This window comes from Hyaena hyaena, unplaced genomic scaffold (genome assembly GCF_003009895.1).
Source record: "Hyaena hyaena isolate Hyena2069 unplaced genomic scaffold, ASM300989v1 scaffold_308, whole genome shotgun sequence".
Classification (NCBI taxonomy): domain Eukaryota; kingdom Metazoa; phylum Chordata; class Mammalia; order Carnivora; family Hyaenidae; genus Hyaena; species Hyaena hyaena.
In genome coordinates this window covers 911,611-929,491 of record NW_024080942.1, presented here as the reverse complement: position 1 = coordinate 929,491, position 17,881 = coordinate 911,611, and the positions used below count along the sequence as shown (strand labels likewise).

The 17,881-nt window shown below is 59.8% G+C and overlaps 2 protein-coding genes across 2 annotated transcripts; one reads left to right on the top strand and one right to left on the bottom strand.

The window, feature by feature from the left end:
- The first annotated feature begins 114 nt into the window (after window positions 1-114).
- On the top strand, window positions 115-11,083 carry RER1 (retention in endoplasmic reticulum sorting receptor 1). The gene is made up of 7 exons (XM_039248298.1): window positions 115-267; window positions 3,081-3,168; window positions 4,536-4,640; window positions 6,563-6,662; window positions 8,296-8,374; window positions 9,425-9,560; window positions 10,198-11,083. Exons 2-7 carry the CDS (start codon window positions 3,088-3,090, stop codon window positions 10,285-10,287), a joined length of 591 nt encoding a protein of 196 aa, XP_039104229.1. The 5' UTR covers window positions 115-267; window positions 3,081-3,087; the 3' UTR covers window positions 10,288-11,083.
- A 12-nt stretch (window positions 11,084-11,095) lies between these two features.
- On the bottom strand, window positions 11,096-17,629 carry PEX10 (peroxisomal biogenesis factor 10). Its single transcript, XM_039248297.1, has 6 exons — window positions 17,480-17,629; window positions 16,719-16,799; window positions 15,815-16,221; window positions 14,381-14,556; window positions 14,125-14,260; window positions 11,096-12,673 (listed from the first exon to the last, which is right to left on the bottom strand). Exons 1-6 carry the CDS (start codon window positions 17,589-17,591, stop codon window positions 12,605-12,607), a joined length of 981 nt encoding a protein of 326 aa, XP_039104228.1. The 5' UTR covers window positions 17,592-17,629; the 3' UTR covers window positions 11,096-12,604.
- Between the last annotated feature and the right edge of the window lie 252 nt (window positions 17,630-17,881).

The window sequence follows — 17,881 nt, the reverse complement described above, 5'->3', positions numbered from 1 at the left end:
GGCGCGTTTCCGCCGCTGACGTCCCTTCCGCCGAGGGGACCGCCCCGCCAACGGCCTGGGCCCCCGCGCCGGAAGCGGAAATGGTTGGAGGCTCTCGGCTCCGCCCCGGGGGCCATCTTGGAGGCTCCGGAGGCGGTGCCGCACAGGACAGAGCGGAAGTGCTCGGCTGTCCCTTCCCGGACCGTGCGAAGCGCCGGCGCGGCCGCCTGCCCGCGTCCTCCTTCCCGCGGCCCTCGGAGACCGCGCTCGGCCGCAGGGAGCGGCGAGGTGCCGGCGGGCGGCGGGGGTCCGGGCGGGCTGGGCCAGGCACGGGGCGGGGGCCGTGCGGGCGCGGCGGCGGGCTAGGCCGGGCGGGGGCTGGGGCCCGGCCCCGGGGGGGCGCGCAGTGACCGCCTCCCGCCCCCGCCCGCGGGCACGGCCTGGGCGGGGTGGGCTGCCCGCCCCCGGCTCGCGCGGGGACGTCTGCTCCTCCTCCTCGGGTCCTCGCTTGGCACTGGGGCTTGTCTGTAGGATTTGGGTAGGAAAGCGTCGGTGTGAGGAGTTAGGTTGCCCAAGGTGATCTCTGGAAATACTGCAAATTACGGCCACAAAAGTCGGAAGTTCTCCAGGCCGACTTTGCGCCCCCGAGAGTGCTCCCGAGCCGGCGATCGCGCAGCCCACAGCCGCCCGCGCCGGTGAACGTTCTTCGGGGCGCTCCCTCAAGTCCCGAGAGGAGAGCGGCCTGTGAGCCCCGGAAGTTTGCCCCGGGCTCGCTCCTCTCAGAGGGGCTGGGCTGTCCGTGGGCCTGCGGGGTCGAACCCCCCGTGGGAGAGGAGCGCCCGCGGCGGCCGAGTCCCAGATCCTGCTCGGCGCAGGGGGTGACCTCGGCCAGGTGCGCTGTGGTCAGGGCCAGGTGCCCACGTCCAAGAAGGGCACGCCCAGGGGAGGGAGGAGCTCTGGCCGAGGAATGCGGTTTTGCCGAGGAGGAGCAGGTGACGTCTGGAAGGGCATTTGAGCGGAGGGAACGGCACCAGAGATTGTGGCGAAACTCTCGTGCCTCGGACCTAGGAGGAATGAGGGAGGAGGGCCCAGTGTCCCCCTCCCCGCCCAGTGCCTGGCGGGATGTAATCCTGTAAGGGCCACTCTTGCTGTTTGAGGAGTGTGGGCTCTGTGGCAGGGAAGGGTCCCAGAACTGGGCACATAGAGAGTTGTGTGCAGCTTCAGGCATGACCCTCGTGGTCTCCTTGGAAGGGTTTTGTTAAAGTGCTTTTTCCTTTGTTTTCTTTGTGACTGAGCGTTAAACAGTAAACTTACTGTTATGGAACTGGTCCTTTTAGGTGATGGCCCAGCAGTGGGCTAGACAACGTTCTCCCCTGAAGAAGCTCGCGTTCTTATAAGACACAGAAATAAAGAGGAAGAAAATTAGTAAATGGTTGTTAGGTAGAATAAAAACCAGGTGACATGAGTGACTTTGGGGATTGTTGATCGGAAGGGCCTCTCCGAAGAGGTGGCCTTCAGCCTGAGCAGGGGAAGAGGCATGTGGACAGAGAAGCTGGTGCGAGGCTGGCCCTAACCCAGAATCAGGGCTGGCCCGTCTGGCGGAGGCTCCCTCTCTGCCAGGCCCTGACGGCCGACACGGCCAACTGCCCTCCCTGCGAGAAGCCTTTGGGGAGGGGGCCGAGGTGCCGTCTCCCCCTTTCACACGTCAGCATGAAGTGTTGCTCAGGTTCTACCGCTAGAAGGTGACAGAACCCTCTAAAAGTTTAGTTCCTTAATGTTGCCACGATGGTGACTTTCATGGAGACGTGGGGAGTGGCGTGAGGCTGTTTGTGCCACTGGCCAGACAGTCAGAAGTTGGCTGACGTGTGTCGGAAGGTTTTCCGCTCTGTCCTCTCGTATTAGTGCGAGCTCCCAGGGCCCGCCAGGCACATCCCCGCCCACGTTGCTCTTCCCGCCTCAGTTCGGGTAAAGGCGTTCTGGTGCAGAATAGTTTGGTCACAGACACGAGAAAGAAGGGGACGTTTGTGAGGATCGTAGGACAGGCACGTTACTGATGTAGCTTTCTGCTGGTCTGGCTCTGGCCTCAACAGGGAGGCCAGCCGTGGGAGAGTCTCTCCGTTGAATGTACACCCGCACCTCCCTCGAAGAGATGGGCCTGGCTTCAGGCATGTAATTGTACTTCCTGCATCTCCCGTGAGAGCAAAGGGCATTTCTGGGGCTCCTCCTTGACACTTGAGGCCTCTACCCATTTTTCTGCCCGCTCCAGGAACTAGTGCTGTGGGATCGCAGTTACACGTTGATGCAGACTCGTTTGGGAGGGTGCCGTGCACAGGTTTGGGGGCAGCGCTGAGCTCTGGCCGGGCATCTTCATCAGCACCTTGGATGGAGAACCCGAGGTCAGGCAGAGCTGCTCCTGACCTTGGGCAAGTGGCTTAAACTATTTGAGACTCAGTGAGACGGGACTGATAAGCCACTTCAGGTGGTTATCCGGGTTCTCATCAGTTGATTCTCCTTGTGGAACCCACGACGGGTGGAACCCAGAGGCAGGAGCCAGGGGGGTCCCTTCGCTTACAGACGGGGGGCTGGGCACAGGCCGGGGCTCCCTCCCTGGGAATCATGTGGCATTTCCCTGTTCATGGAGTGGAGGGCCAGGACGTGCACGGCCGGCTGCCGGTGCCCTGGGAAGCAGCCTGAACGGGGAGCAGGGAAGGGCCGGGAGAAGATGGGGTACCGAGGGGAGCCCTAGGAATGGAGCAGGGGAGGGAGGCATGGGTGCAGCGGCCCCAGGGAAGCTGTGTCCACACGACTCCACGGTCAGCAAGGGCGGCTCCCAGGGGCCAGCGGGAGGAGTGCGGCCCAGGTGATATTAGCAGAAACAGAGGTCCACCCTGTGCTGCCCTGCGTGTCACGTGCCAGCTGGCTCTCCGCCAGGGCCTCTTGCTGTGTCTTTCTCCTGGACAGCCCATGGTGGAGACACCCAGAAGGAAGAAACCGTGCATGCTGAGAAAATGTGCTTGGTGGTATTGATAGAAATGGGGTAAAATGATGAAATCCTCGAGCGCTTCTTGTTTAACTTGAAGTCTTTTGTGTGTCTTTCTCAGGTACAGAATGTCTGAAGGGGACAGCGTGGGAGAGTCTGTCCACGGGAAGCCTTCTGTGGTGTACAGATTCTTCACCAGACTCGGCCAGGTCGGTTCCTCTGTAGTTGGAGCGGAGATCGAACGGGCTGCCTGGGGTTCCTGCCGGGCGAGTGTGCTGGCCGATCGCGCACCCAGGAAGAGGGGCGGACCCGCCCCCAGCCCCCCTGCCCAGCTGCGCTGCGCTGCCAGCTGCTTCTGTCTTCCGTGCCTCTGTAAAGGGCTGTGCGGTGGTTTAGGCCTGGGGGCCACGTATGCTTGTTTTGTGTGCTTTTCCCCGACTGCTTTTACAAAGACGAAAACACTTCTTAGCTCCCAAGTGGCACGGCTGTGCCCTTACCATCCTCTCTCCTGTCCACCCACCTCCCCATCCACTTGGCCAGGGGCCCTCAGGCCCCCTCACCCAGCTCTGCCCTTGTTTTGTGGGCTGTGCGGAGGCCTGCAGTGGTCAGCGGTGCCTGCAGCCACACGCCCACACCGGGTCCAGAGGTCTGACTCGGTGAACGGGTGCACATACTGATGTTTTGGCTTAGAATGAAAAATATATGTGTTTTCGTATAGGTGGATTAGAAGGAACTTAACAGAGGACCGTGGGGGAGAAGAAGGGGAAAAATAATGGGGGAGAGGGAGGGAGACAAACCCCGAGAGACCCTTGAATGCTGAGAACAAACTGAGGGCTGATGGGGGTGGGGGAGAGGGGGATGGGCACGGAGGAGGGCACGTGTTGGGATGAGCGCTGGGTGTTCTATGGAAACCAACTTGACAATAAACTAAGAAAAAATATATATATGTGTTTTTAAAATTAAACATTTGGAAAATTTCATAATTACTGAAGACAGGTGATTTTTATTTTTATGAATGATTGAAATTTTTCATACAAAATTAACAATTGAAAAATTAAACTTAATTTGAGAATGAAAATTAGTGCACGTACGTCTGCTAATTACCCGTGCGTGCACACGCATGTACAGCTAGAACCAAGGGCTCCTTCCGGAAGCTCCATTGCTTCGGTGCCCACACCGCCGGGGTCAGCCTGTGGCTGACTGGTCCGAGAGCAGCCACAAGGTCTGCCTGGGGCTGCTGGGCAGGGCTGAGGCCAGCTTGGGGCGGCCGGAGGGGGGAAGGGGGGGGGCTTGGGACCGTGTAAGGTGCACACACTCCCAGCGCTCTTGGGTGAAGTTAGGTGTGGTCACAACGACTGCTGAGGCTGCTGCTCCAGGACCGTCTGCTAAGAGGGAGTGTCTAGAGTGTGTGCTGACAGGCTGGACCTGCCCCGGGAGTGACTGCAGTTGTGGGTTAGTCGTAGTCCCTGCTCAGTGCTGGACACTTAAAGGTCTGCAGCCGAACGTCCACAGGAAGTGTGCTTTGCAGCAGGCATCCCGGGGGCTGCACAGTGCATGTGAACTCTTGTCTTTCTAGATCTATCAGTCCTGGCTAGACAAGTCCACACCTTACACGGCTGTGCGATGGGTGGTGACACTGGGCCTGAGCTTCGTGTACATGATTCGAGTCTACCTGCTGCAGGTGGGTGTGGCCGGCTCCCAGGGGCCCGGGTGTGGGGGGCTGGTTTTCCTAGGTCTTTGGGGGAGGAGGTTTTGCCGTGAAGGAAACCACCTCTGATAAGTCAATTTTCAGTTAAGGATTAAGTGTAAGAAAAATTCTGGCGACTGTATTATAAAACAGGATTGTCCGCAGTTCACCCTAGGTTTGTCATACCCTGTGGTGAGAGTTCCCAGGACAGTCTTGATGTCCACCTAGGGCCTGGTGACACTCCACTGGCCTGGCCTGGACAGCGGACCCTCTGGTGTCCTCCAACCCTGCCTTGGGACTCCCGCTGTGCGAGACCCTGGGATGACCAAACCTTCTGGACCAGCCACCTCGTTCCCTGAACATCCCGAGGGCTTAGCTGTTTCTCTGTCACCTTTCATGAGGCCGAGGAGAGTATGGGTAGTTGAATCTGAGACCTAGTGACCGGAGGTGGGTTTGAGGCTGTTTCTTCAGCTCAGGTGATGTCCTCAGACATCCCCTTTGCCGTGTGATCTCCAGTGCCCCCTGGTTCCTAGGCGTGAAGTCCCTGGAGGCCGTGGGTGGAAGGGATTTGATGTTCCCTTACATCTGGAGGCCGGCAGGGTGCACGCCTTGTCCAGAGCCTTTTCTCCTCTGTAGCTGGGAAAGGTTTTCCTCTTTTAAAGCAGATGCCTTCGTTCCAGATGTTTCCCAGGATATAGGAGGGCACGGGCCTGCTGGTCAACACGCTTGTGTCCCGGGCTCCACGTGTGTCTAGTGCTGTGGGAAATTCTCACTTGAACTGAGCGTAGACTCTTGTGCGTTGGCCGTGCGTGTTTCCTGTATGTGAGCCTGACACCGTTCAGCACGGGGGCCGTGGGGCCGTTCCGTGGTCCCCGTGGCTGGACTGCACGGCTGGTTTAAAGTTGGTGTTGAGTTTACTGTCATTGTCTGTAGGGTTGTTGTTTGAGTGGGAACTTGGTCCATTCCGTAGTAGACAGAACGACCCAGAGGCCTTGATGTAGCGGTGCTGGCGGGACGGGTGCATCTCGCGCAGGCTCACCTTTCTGTCTTCTGAACCGAGTTCGCACCTGCTTCGGCATCGCTCAGCCGTGGTGCCGCAGCTCGGAGCGGCGTCAGCGGTAGACTGCTGGCATCCACGTCTAGCCTGTAGTTTGCACGTCTAGACTGGAAAAATATTAAGGCAGAAAGATCTCATCTTGTTTGCATGCAAATTTTTTAGGCTTTTAGAATCAACACGGCATGTGTTGGTCTCATCAGGTACGCTTGACGCAGTGCGTATGTCACGGGTTGTGCCGGCCTCTCCATGTATTTGCATCTCCCGGGTGGGTTTGGCCACCCTGAGTCTCATTCTTGACTTCCTCATTTTCCGGTTCTAGATTTCTTCTGGGCAGAGATTATTAGCACCTGTGACCAGTGCGGCGTGCTGTGAGGGGCCCACTGGAGGGAATGGTGGCCAGCACATCCTGAGTGACGGCTCAGGCCCCGGGCTCTGGTTCAGGCAGCATTGGCAAGGCGGGGCCTGGCCCAGGCGTGCCCACCAGCGCCACTCGGTGCCCGGTCCATGCCCGCCCGGGGCCGTGGCGCAGCTCAGGCGGGTGGCTTTGTGAAATCGTCCTCTGCTGCGTTCCCGATGTGGGGGCTGGTAGCTTCAGGCACCACGTGCGAACAGCTCCAGCCTTGGAGTTCTCCGTTTGTGCCGTCCATGGTCACGCTCACCAGGTCTTTGAGATACACTGTCGTCATGGGTGCCCGCTGTGCCTCTCTGTCTCTTGTTGCTATCTCCTCCTGTAAGTCAGCTGTGAATACTTAGAAGTTCAGTTAAGACGGGGTCAGACGTTCCCGGTGCGCCAGGCGGGCCGGTCCGGGGGCGGGTGTTGAGGCGTGCCACTGACCGTGCCTCCTTCCTTCTCCTGCAGGGCTGGTACATCGTGACCTACGCCTTGGGGATCTACCACCTCAATCTTTTCATAGCTTTTCTTTCTCCGAAAGTGGACCCTTCCTTGATGGAAGACTCAGGTAGGATAGAGGCCGTCCGCTAGGTTGTTTGTTGGGAGAGTTGTGGGTTTGTGTACTTCACAGATTGCCTCGTTTTCTCTAGAAACCTTTGAAATCTAAACTTCTGACACTGTCATTTTGCTGTTTAAATGTATGTAGAACCCTGGTGATGACAAATCTGTGTGTAGAGCGAGGTCTTACACCTTTGCAAGCACGTGGGCCAGGTGCTCCGTTCTGTAGACGAGGGAGGGGAGGCGCAGCGTTGTGGGGCTTGTTGGAGGCCACGTGGCGGAGTGCACGGGGGCAGGGGTGGCACTCACAGCCAGCCTCTCAGAGTCCTGCTACACTCAATGGGTAGGTCCCCTTCCTGGGAAACAGGAAGTTTCCACGGGCAGCTTGCTGGGACCAGCGGAGGCCACTGGGATCCTGACCACTGATGGTTGGGCCCCGTTGAGGGTAGCGCTTTCTGATTTCCCGGATGATGGGTTGAAAAGTTCTCATCTCACGCTGCTCCTGGCCATCCCTGGGCCAGGTCAGGGGGCCATGTCCACACCTGACTGGTTGGCCTGGGAGGGGGGCACACAGACAGATGGGGGTCCTCACTCTGCCAGCATGTCTGGTGCCACTGTTGTAAAAACTTAGACGCAGCTGCCTGCTCACATAATCCTCCTCGTGATGGCAGATGCGCACTTCCCGAGTACTAGACGTTTTCTCCAGAATGTTCACATTGTGACCAGAAGCCTGTGCCTTTTTTCTCTGGGCTGTTTAATGAAAACAGTAAAGGAAATAGCACTTGGTTTGTGGTCATTTGGGGGAATTAGGAGGTGACTGAGAGACCTTGTAGGCCTCAGTTTCCCCCTGTGTAGCTGGGCAGGGTGGGTGGGGCAGCCTGACTGCTCATGGTTGGTGAGGAGGGCAGCTTCCTGAGCGGCCTTTTGCCAGGCACATCCCCTGTGGGCTCCGCTGGCGCGTGCCTGGCCACCAGGAGGCGCTGCAGCATTCATGCAGTTGTTTAAGCCGGGCAGGCGTTCGTTCTAAAACATTCTGGGGCTGCCTGTGGCTCAGTCGGTTGAGTGTGTTTGACTCTTGATTTCAGCTCAGGTCATGATCCCAGGGTGGTGGAATCGAGCCCCTCATCAGGCTCTGTGCCGAGCGTGGAGCCTACTTAAGATATTCTCTCTTTCTCTCCCTCCCCTCCCCTCACCCCCTCCCCACACCTCTCCCACTTGAGCGCATGTTCTTCTCTCTCTGCAGTGAATTGCTATTTTTTATTTTTTGTGTGTGTGAAAGGGAGAGAGTGTGCATATGCACATGTGCCTAAGTGGGGGAGGGGCAGACAGAATCTCAAGCAGAACGCACGCTCTGCGCAGAGCCATGTGGGTCTCGATCCCATGACCCTGCGATCATCCTGGGATCGTGACCTGAGCTGAAATAGAGTCGGACACTCAGCCGACTGAACCAGCCAGGCGCCCTATGGTGAATCGATTTCTAAGTCAGCTGAAGATTCATGTTGTGTTTGGTTAACTCACGTAAATCTGTTGTCTCACACGTCAGTCCTGCTCGATCAGAAGCTTTAGGGAGAAGCTCATAAATGCAGTGTTGGGGACAGACGGAGGAGACACGTGCCCTGTCTCACTGACATTCTCCCTTTCAGATGACGGCCCCTCGTTACCAACCAAACAGAATGAGGAGTTCCGGCCTTTTATTCGAAGGCTTCCAGAGTTTAAGTTTTGGTGAGTGTCCTTAGGGTAGTTGAGAAAGAGACTTGTCCTCCGTGTGACGGGGCTGAGAATAGAGGTTCTGGCTCCAGTGGCCGTGGACGCTTCTTAGAGAAACGAGACATTCGTTGTGCGGTTTGGACACTGACTCGTAGGGGGTCCTGTGCTCAGTGAGGCGTGGGGGCGGGTCACAGGGGCCTCTGTGGGACAGCCCGGTGCCGGGGGGGCTTTCCTGGTTGCCAGTTCGCACCAGTGCTCCTTGAAACGAGCAAAAGAGAAGCTGCTTCGGGCCAGAGGGTCCGGGCATGTTGCAGCTGCGGGGTCAGGAGGGAGATGTGCCTCCTCGAACTGCACCCCTGCTCGTGCCGTGCTTGGGATGGGACCTGGCTTGTCCCCGCAGACCTCCCGTAGGTGGTGATATCTGTGCGTTGTTGCACAAGGAGGGGTGTGAAAGGTGGACAGGTGACCCCCCCACAGCATTAGGGCGGTGACCTCATCCGTATTTGTAGGAGCAAAAACCCAAGGGGAATAAGCTGCCACCCTTTACTTTGCATCCCAGATGCATGTGGGGGACTCGGAGGCTCCTCTGCAGTCCATCTGCTGCGGGGGGGGGGGGGGGGGGGGGGGGGGCGGGGGGTTACTGAAGTGAGGACACTGCCCGGGAGGAGCAGGTTGTGGGCGGGATGGCCCCGCAGGCCCCCAGGGAAGTCTGCCTTTGTCCTGCAACAAAGGGAGACCCAGGTAGGCCCGAATCAGTAGGCAGGGCCCTGAGCTGGAGGCAGCGGCCGGGACCCCCTCCTCGCCGCACAGCCCAGGGCGTCCACGCGGCAGACATGAGCCCCCCGAGGTGTCCTGGAGCTGTTGGCCTGAGTGGCGAGGTTTTGTACCCCGTGTGATTTTGGAAGAAAACAGGACTCTCAAGGGACCGAGGAAGTGGGTGCCTGGTCGCGTGCTGTGCGCTCCGTGGAGGATGCGCCGTGCCACTGCTGCCCCGAGTAGGGATGTGGCCGTGGCCCTCGGTGGCCGGGGGCCGCCAGCGGCACTGACCACCTCCCCTGCTTTAAGGCACGCGGCAACCAAGGGCATCCTCGTGGCCATGGCCTGCACCTTCTTTGAGGCTTTCAATGTCCCAGTGTTCTGGCCCATCCTGGTGATGTACTTCATCATGCTTTTCTGCATCACCATGAAGAGGCAGATCAAGGTGAGCGCGGGCGGCACCGGGAGGTGCTGACGGAGGGCCCCGCCTGGGTCTTCTCTGTACACGAGTGTCCTGAAGCTTCGGCAGGTTTGCAGCAGGGACAGGGCACAGCCCCTTCGCATCAAGGTGGCCACACAGACCTGCCCCACAGTCTAGCTGTTAGCAGGCAGCTCTTCGGGGGCCGGTGGGAAAGGCCCTCAGTTCAGCCGCGCTGTCCTCTCCGGCGTGATGTCCCCGGGGGCTCGGAGCCCAGGCCCTGCTGGACAGTCACGGTGTGTCACGCTGACGGTACCTCAAACACATCCCAGGGCAGCCTGTCCCCCCGCGTCCCCACCCCCACCCCCGGGTATCGGCAGGGTCCAGGCACCTCCCATCCTGGGGCCCCAGCCCCGCCCCAGCCCTTCCTGCATGTACGGGGTTTTAAAAACCTTTCCCCCACTCTCGGGATTTCCAGGGAGCTCGGTGGGCTTGGGGGGCCCGGCGCGGGCAGGAGAGTCTTGCCAGGTCGCTGTGGGGGAGGGGACTAGAGGCCTGTTGGGTGCTGGTTTCGTTGCCCTGTGTGTAGAGAAGAGCAGGATTCCGATTTGGAGAAGGCTCGTCGCGAACGAAGCCGTTGTAAACTGCACCTGTTTGTCCGCAGCACATGATAAAGTACCGGTACATCCCGTTCACGCACGGCAAGAGGACCTACAAGGGGAAGGAGGACGCGGGCAAGACGTTTGCGAGCTAGGTGCTCAGGCGGCCCCACCGGAGGCCCAGGACGCTTCTGCGCCGCCGTAGCCACGCCTTCTTCCGCCACATTAAGTAGTTGATTTCGAGGGAGTCGAATTTTCTTTTTAAAAAGGAGCTTCAATTATTTGTAACTGAAACATCAGGTTCTTGAAGAAACTGACATTTAAACCAAATTGCATTGATTTATTTTTCAGTGACATTCAGGTGTTCTAAAGGATGGAATTCTAGTAAACTGCAGGCTGGGGGGAGGGGAGGGGCAGGTAGTCGCGGTCGTCGCGCGGCCCTGGTGCGGCCCTGGTGCGGCCCTGGAACAGACCTGCACGGGAGGAGCCAGCTCTCGCCCCCGCCGCCACGTCGCCCAGCCGGAGGATGAGGCTAACCTGATTCCTGCGCTTTGGAAGAACATTTGAAAGGTGACTTTCAAGGAACTCTGGAGTTCTAATGCCAGTTTCCCAGTTTCATCTCACCAGAGATGTTTGAAGTTGGTCTCTATCATAATGACTCAAAACTCTGTTCTTAACTACCGTGATTGCTTTTGAGGGCCTGGAATTATAAATATATATATTATATTTTAATTGTTTGGAATTATTTTGACACATTTCTTTGATACCTGAAGAGTTGTTTGTTTTTGATTAATTTAAAGTTGATCTCATGCAGCGGCCCCTTTATAGAAACAACTGGCGAGAGCAGACCAATTTGTGGGTTTTAACACACGGCTTCTCACTTTCTATGGGAAAACAGAACTCTGACCCGCATGTCAACTTTTTTGATGTGATAAAAACAATACTCGTAAACATTTTACTAAGTGACTTTTTAATTCCAACTTTATTAAAGACGGTGTCCCCTTTCTCGTGGCGTCTTTATCTGAACACTACAGCGAGCTGGTGCCAAGCAGGCCCGGCCAGGAGCCCCACGGCCGCTGCAGGGGTGAGCAGGGCGGTCCCGGGGGTGCGGGTGCTGGGGTGCAGACCTGCTCCCTGAGGTGCGGGTGCGCAGCTCTGGCCAGCGTCCCATCCATCGAGGGTTTCAGGCACTGATTGTGCTTATTGTCTGGCTTTTCTTTTGCCAATTTTTGGAGAGCTGAAATTGAGCTCCTCTTGATTCTGAGAGGCCAGATTAAGACCTTTTGTGTACATCGTCCGGTATTTTAATCTTGGTATTTAAGTGACTTTTCAAATCCGTACTTTTAACGTGACACTGTAGCACCAGAGATGCTCAAACTCCAGATGCTTCCATTCTTCGTACTGTTTTCTAGCAAATGCTCAGGCTCCAAACAGGACAGGAAATTGTTTGCATTTGTTCAGAGCATCGGTAACGGGCCTCAGGGACTTTGGAGCCTCTCGGGCTCCTCCCCATCCAGGGGTCGCGGGGCCTGTTGTGGACCCACGTGTTCCCGAACAACCGTGTGCAGGCCGCTCTCAGAAGCCCACGATGTGAACTCGCACAGGGAACGCGACATCCTGACCGCAGGTTCTGACCCTTCATGGACCTGATTTCCGGTTCACCCTTCTGGCCTTAATTTTCCTACATTCTGCGGGGCTCGTTTCCTAAAGTTTATGGCAAAGTCTTAGCTCTGGCACAAGTTAAATACTTTTGAAGGCCTAAAAGTAACAAAACTGTGGCAGGAAGCAGGTGTGAGCAGCCAGCGTGCCCGGCCTCGGGGAGGGCTGAGCTCCGGGCGCCTGTGAGTTAGGTGTTGAGCAGCAGAGAACCTCCCCGCAGCAGCCCTGCACCCAAACTGCAGGCCGACCTCCGCAGAGACACAGACTTCACCTTCTAGGATGGGAAACAAACGAGTGTGTGTTAAGGGTACGTGCCGACCTTGGGTAGAGCCTTTCTGCTCTGTGAACGGATGTGCCTGAGCCACAGGTAGCTGCCTCTGGTGACGAGGGCAAGGATTTGGGTCTTTGTGGCTGGTGGCTCAACGGCTGTTGAGCCATGTGCTCTGCTCTTCGCCACACTTGCCCGTTCGGGCCAAACCCTCACCACGGGCTCGACACAACCGTTCTCTCAGCACGTGAGCTGAGAAACGACCCGGCTATGCCACGGTGGCGGTGTGGCGTGGCTGGCCCCCCAGCGGGACTCTGCTGGCCGCCAGCGCCGTGGGCTCGGGGTCCACAGAGCAGGTGGAACCCAAGCCTCAGACCGGCTGTGCCGCCGGCAGATCCAGCCTCTGTCTCCCAAGCTTCTGGCAGAGTTGCTACGTGACACGAAGTAAAACTTGAGAATGTAATGTTTCTGTGCGGGTTAACCTCGGGAACGGATAGGGACTGTCCTGACGCTGAGGCTCCTGGGCTCCTCTGTCCTTGGGCAGGTTAGCGATAGTGTCGCAGGTAGACGAGCTTCTGGGGAGGGAACTTCTCCCTGCAGAGAGGGCACTCCATCTGCAGGGGAAGCAGAAGGGTCATGCGGGCCGCGCGCGCTCCCACAGCAGGTCTCCTGCAGTGACACATGGTACGTGCACGTGTCTCTCTCAACTTCGGATTAAGATGATTTCAGGGGCACCCCAGGGGTTCAGTCGGTTGAGCGTCTGACTTTGGCTCAGGGCATGATCTCATAGTTTGTGGGTTTGAGTCCCGTGTCAGGCTCTGTGCTGACAGCTCAGAGCCTGGAGCCTGTTTTGGATTCTGTGTCTCCCTCTCTCTCTGCCCCTCCCCCACTCGTGCTCTGTCTCTCAGAAGTAAAAATAAAAACATTAAAAAAAATTTTTAAAAGAAAAGACGATTTTAAAAACCCACTTTTCTCAGTAGTCACAAACCTGAAGAGAAGGCCTCAACCCTGGGGTAGCGGAGCTGGGGACACTGACCAGGCCAAGGAGACAGCCAACCTGTCCCATGTGGTGATGGGCCGGGCGAGGGCACACCTGGCTGCCACAGAGGGCTGGGTCGGAAGGGCGGCAGTAGCTGCGCTTCCAGAAATGAGCGAGCATGTCCTGTCCAGCTCAGTCCTTGCGGCCCCGCCCTTGAAGGACAGGTCGGATTCCCTTGTCCCCAGGAAGGTCCGCGGATCTCCTGCTAGGTGTCGCTGCCCGGGACCGACCCTGACCGGGACCGTACCTGTGTTCTCGGGGAATCCCTTGAATGGTAGCAGGGGCCCCAAAGTGGAGGCTATGGTACAATCCAGTGGGACCCGCCCAGTAAGGACACTTCATGGGGGGTGGTTCTGAGTCCGCTCCACCCAGGCTGTGAGGCCACGGCCACTGTGAGCCCCGTGCATAGGCTCTAAGCAATGCCCCTTGGCCGATCTGTGGAGGCAGATGTCTCCAGGTAGGAGGAGAACAGGTGTCTAACTGAGCATCACATCCCTTGTTTATCTCACCTGTGTGCGCACCCCCTCCCACCCCCAGGCCGTGGGGGCCCAGGAACCCAAGTCTTCCCTGGAGTCAGCCCAGAGGGAAGAGAGGACGCGGCATTCCCTGCTCTCGGCAGACCCAGACCCTGGCTGGGTAGACCCCACCACCCCGTGGTCTCGCGAGAGTGGGGCAGGCAGCTGTGCATCCTGGGGGCGCCCCCGTGGGCAGTAACAGCAGACATCCACCCACCGGGGAGGGCCGTCCAAGGGGCGTGCGGGGGGCGGGGGGGGGCGCTAGGAGCAGGACCTCGCGGCCCGGCAGCTGCCCCAGCAACACCTCAGGCTGCACGGCCGCCGCACCTTGACTCCAGATAGGCCCCGCGTGCGGCGCATCTGGGAGGTTTAAAAGGCTCCCACCCTCTACCCCCCCCCCCGGGAGAGGAGGTTTCTGGGACAGGCTTCCTTCCGGATTCCCGGGTGGCCAGTGGCGCCTGCTTGTGGGGCCTGCCTCCCCACTCACGGCTGCGGACCCTGGCACACCCACCTTGGTGTCACACCACTGGGTGATGCACTCCCAGCAGAACAAGTGGCCGCAGGGCGTGGCTGTCGAGTGTCTGCGCTCCTCCAGGCACAGGGTACACAAGGAGTTTCTGGAAGGGGCTTTCTCTTCCACGTGGCTCCTGGAGACGTGGCAGGGAGAGACCGTAATTTAACCTCCAGGGTCCTTGCAGTGCCTGCCCTGATCCACCAGAACGCTAAGTCCCCAGCCACAGCCCTGTCCCGGGGACCGGCTCCCGCACCTGCGGTGAGACAGGGCGCGATGCAGCTTCCACTCCCGCCGCGCGCGCTGCCTCTGCCGGAAGCTGTAGAGCTGCAGCCCCACGGACAAGGCCAAGTGCAGCAAGGAGATGAATCCCAGCAGCCTGTAGCTTTCACGAGCCCTCGGGTCCTCTGCGGATGGGGAGTGCACGCGAAGCTGTCAAGGGTCAGAAGGAACAATCACGTGATCAGTAGACACAGCACCAAGCCCCGTGGGGGCCAGGACACCCCCTGGCAATAGAGTGCCCAATGGGATGAGGCCAAACCCTGCCCTCCTGGCACACAATATGGGGGGGCCCTCTTGGCTGAGTGAGGAGGGCAGGGGTGCCTTGCAGGGGCTGAGTACCGGGTGGGAGACGATGCAGGAGAGCTCAACGCCTCATGCCCAGCGGGACCAAGCGCCGAGCAGGGCTCCCATATCTGCAGTCACTGGCTGCAGATGGGGATTTGGGGGGTGAAGGGGCACATCTGAGGACCCACACTGCAGAGAAAGCACTTGCAAAGCAGCCGGAGAAGAACCCCAGTGGGCAGGGAAAAGGCACACAGGCAGGTAGTGCTAACCAGCTCCTCTGTCATGTACGCGAAGTTCCCCGCTTTCGGGGAGACACCTGCCCCCCGTGGCCCTGCAGCTACCAATGGAGGCAACTTCCGGCCACACCCCTGAAAAGAAAGCCGGCTGCCCTCCACTCTGGTCTCCCTTCCCTCAGCTGAGAGCCCCCAAGCCAGGCCCCACGCACCCGGGCAGAGGAGAGCTGGGCAGCAGCGCCTGGGGCCCCAGGAGAGCAAAAGGCTTCTGTCTGGGCGGAGACTGCGTCTGTCTCCAGGCGCTTCGCTAGGACTGCTCAGTACACACCCTGGCTGACGCTGGGGCGGTGAGCCATCAGAGCCATCAGCTCTCACGAGTGAGCGCAGAGGGCTGAGGCTGGAGAGGAGAGAGCCAGGCACCCAGGGTAGTGTGGCCAAGGGAGGCGAGCAAGGGTGTGGCCAAGGGGCCTGAGGCGAGACTTTCTGGGTGAATCGGGAAACCACGGCACCAGGTAAGGAACAGGATGCGAGGTGGGGCTGACTGGAAGGCCTGGACCAGGGAAGACCCTGCCAGCAACAGGTGTCCCCGCACGTGACCCTCCACCGGGGCAGCTGGGAAGCAGCGGGCATGGACCCAGGAGCCTGAAGCCTCAGGTGGGCCTCAGATTAAACGCAGGGCGGCTCACAAGTGCTGCCTTCAGGGAGACAGATGTGTGCTTCCCTCAGAGCTTCTGGAAATTGGACTTCTAGGACCTTCTGGCAAAACACGACAGGATAAAACCTTGGCTTTTCAGTAGAGGACCTTGGCTCTGACGCTGTGGCTGTTAGCCCACAGAACCCGGGCGCAAACGGTCCAGAGCACAACAAGCAGGACAGCACCGGCTACTTACGTAAGTGACTCCCGTGAGCCTCTTGGCCAGGTGGTAGAAGGCACCGTGGATGTAGAACCAGGCAACATGGAGCCGCTGAAGGCAGGCGAGGCCCTGCCTGAGCGCCAGCACGGCCCGCAGGAGCACCCTCTTCTGCTGCTCAGTCAGGGCAGCCACGCGCCGCTGCACCCAGAGCCTCGCTCCGGACCGGCCACGGCCGCCGGCTGCCAGGCTGCCCTGCGAGGGCCTGGCGCTGTCGGCATCGGCCTGCAGCTCGTGCTCCAGGTGCAGCAGGGCCTTGTCCAGCACGTAGGGCAGGACGGTGTGCAGCGCGACCAGCACGCCACGGCGCAGCCTTGAGGGCACTCGGCTCTGGGACGGGTCCACCTGCACGATGCCAACGTACTCTTCCCCGAGGGTCTGGTAGCCTGCCGGGGTTGGGGGGTGGCGCTGACCCTCATGGGAAACTGAGGCTGGGGCCCACCGTCCATTTCTCTCTCTCTGCACTGGATCTTGCTATCAGGTCCCTACCTTTCCTCTAAAGGATGGAGCTGCACTGGGGCCCCGCTGCCCTTGCTCTGTGATGGGGCTCAGTGCTGGGACCCCTGTCCGGCCACAGAACTCAGTCCCAAACAGTCCCAATGGCCGCTTGGACAAAGTCTAGGATGAAAGTCCCCAGAAACAAAGGCTGAGAGGACGGCACAGATGTGACCCTGGAACTTTGAGACGCTCCAGCTGGGGCTCGGGGCCTGGCATCTCCTGCGTGGGAGGGCATCAGGGTCCCCTTCTCCCCTGAGACTGCATCGGGGCCAGGGCCACTGGGAAGCACCTCCGGGCGCTTCTTTGCTGGCAGCTCTGCGACCCCTGTCCCCAGGCTCGGTGTGTTGTGGGCCCCTTGGTCTCAAGGTCCCGCCTGGCCTGTTACCTGCAAGTGTGGTGAGGCCGAAGTAGGCGACGTCCGACAGCAGCTCGATCTCCCTCCTGCACTGCAGCCATCTCTTCGCACCTGAGAGGAGGTCGAGGGGGCGAGGTGGCAAAGTTCAAGTCCAATCCTTCCCGCTCCTCCTGCTGCCAAGGCCCAGCTCCCCCCCCCCCCCCGGGGCCGAGTCTGTCCTAAGCCACCGCCCTCCCTGTCCTGGCCTCCCCGCTACGCACTCAGCCCCGTGTCTCCTACCTCTGGGCCGCCGCGAATCCCGAGAACCTCCCGCGCCGGCCGCCGGCCGCTCTGGGACCCACGGGGCTTACTGTTCTCGAGCCCGGACGGGCCACAAGGACAGGCGGCGGAGCAGGGCAACTCAGAACACAAGCCGGGCCCGCCGTCCAGCATCAACCCCAGCCCCCCACGCTGCTGGCTGTAACCTCAGACAAGTTACAAGAAGTCTGTGGAACCCCAGTTTCCCTCTGGAGAAAGGGGAACACCGACCGAGTCCCGCCTGGAAACGGCGTTTAGAGAGCCAAACGGGTGGCGTTTGTGAAGCACCGAGAACGTTCCTCGACACAAGACATGTCAAAGTGAAGTGCCACCCGTTTATTCCGCTCGCCCTCTCCCCTCCCAGAACCCCCGGCCGCGAATCTGCACTGGTGTCCGAGCGTCCCCCCTGGCGTCGCCCTCAGCCCGGGGCTCCCTCTCCCCAGAAGCTTGCGCCAGTGCCTGGGCCTCACCCCCGGCCCCAAGCAGGGCCTCACCCGCCAAGCTGTGCAGGGCGCCGCCCGCCGCGCTCCGCAGCCCGCCGCGGTAGTAGTCGTCCTTCTGCGCCGCGCGAACCACCTCCGGGGGCCCGGCGGCCGCAGGTGCCATGACTGCCGGACGCACGGCTCTGGGGCCCCGCGTGGCCACGCCCACGCGGGCGGTGCCTGATGACGCAAGCGCGTGGCGCAGGCCTTTTGCGTCTAACGCGGAGGGCGGGGCTGACTGCTGCCCGGGCGCGTCGGAGCCGTGAGGGCGGCGTCGTGCGGATGCGGGAACGACGCTTGGTTGGGGTCGATATGGCGGCGGGCCGGGCCGCAGCTCGAGCACTGGGGTGGGAGGCAGGGGCGGGGCCGCCAGGCGTCGAGGCCCTGCGGGGGCGGGCCGGGGGCGGGGCCGTG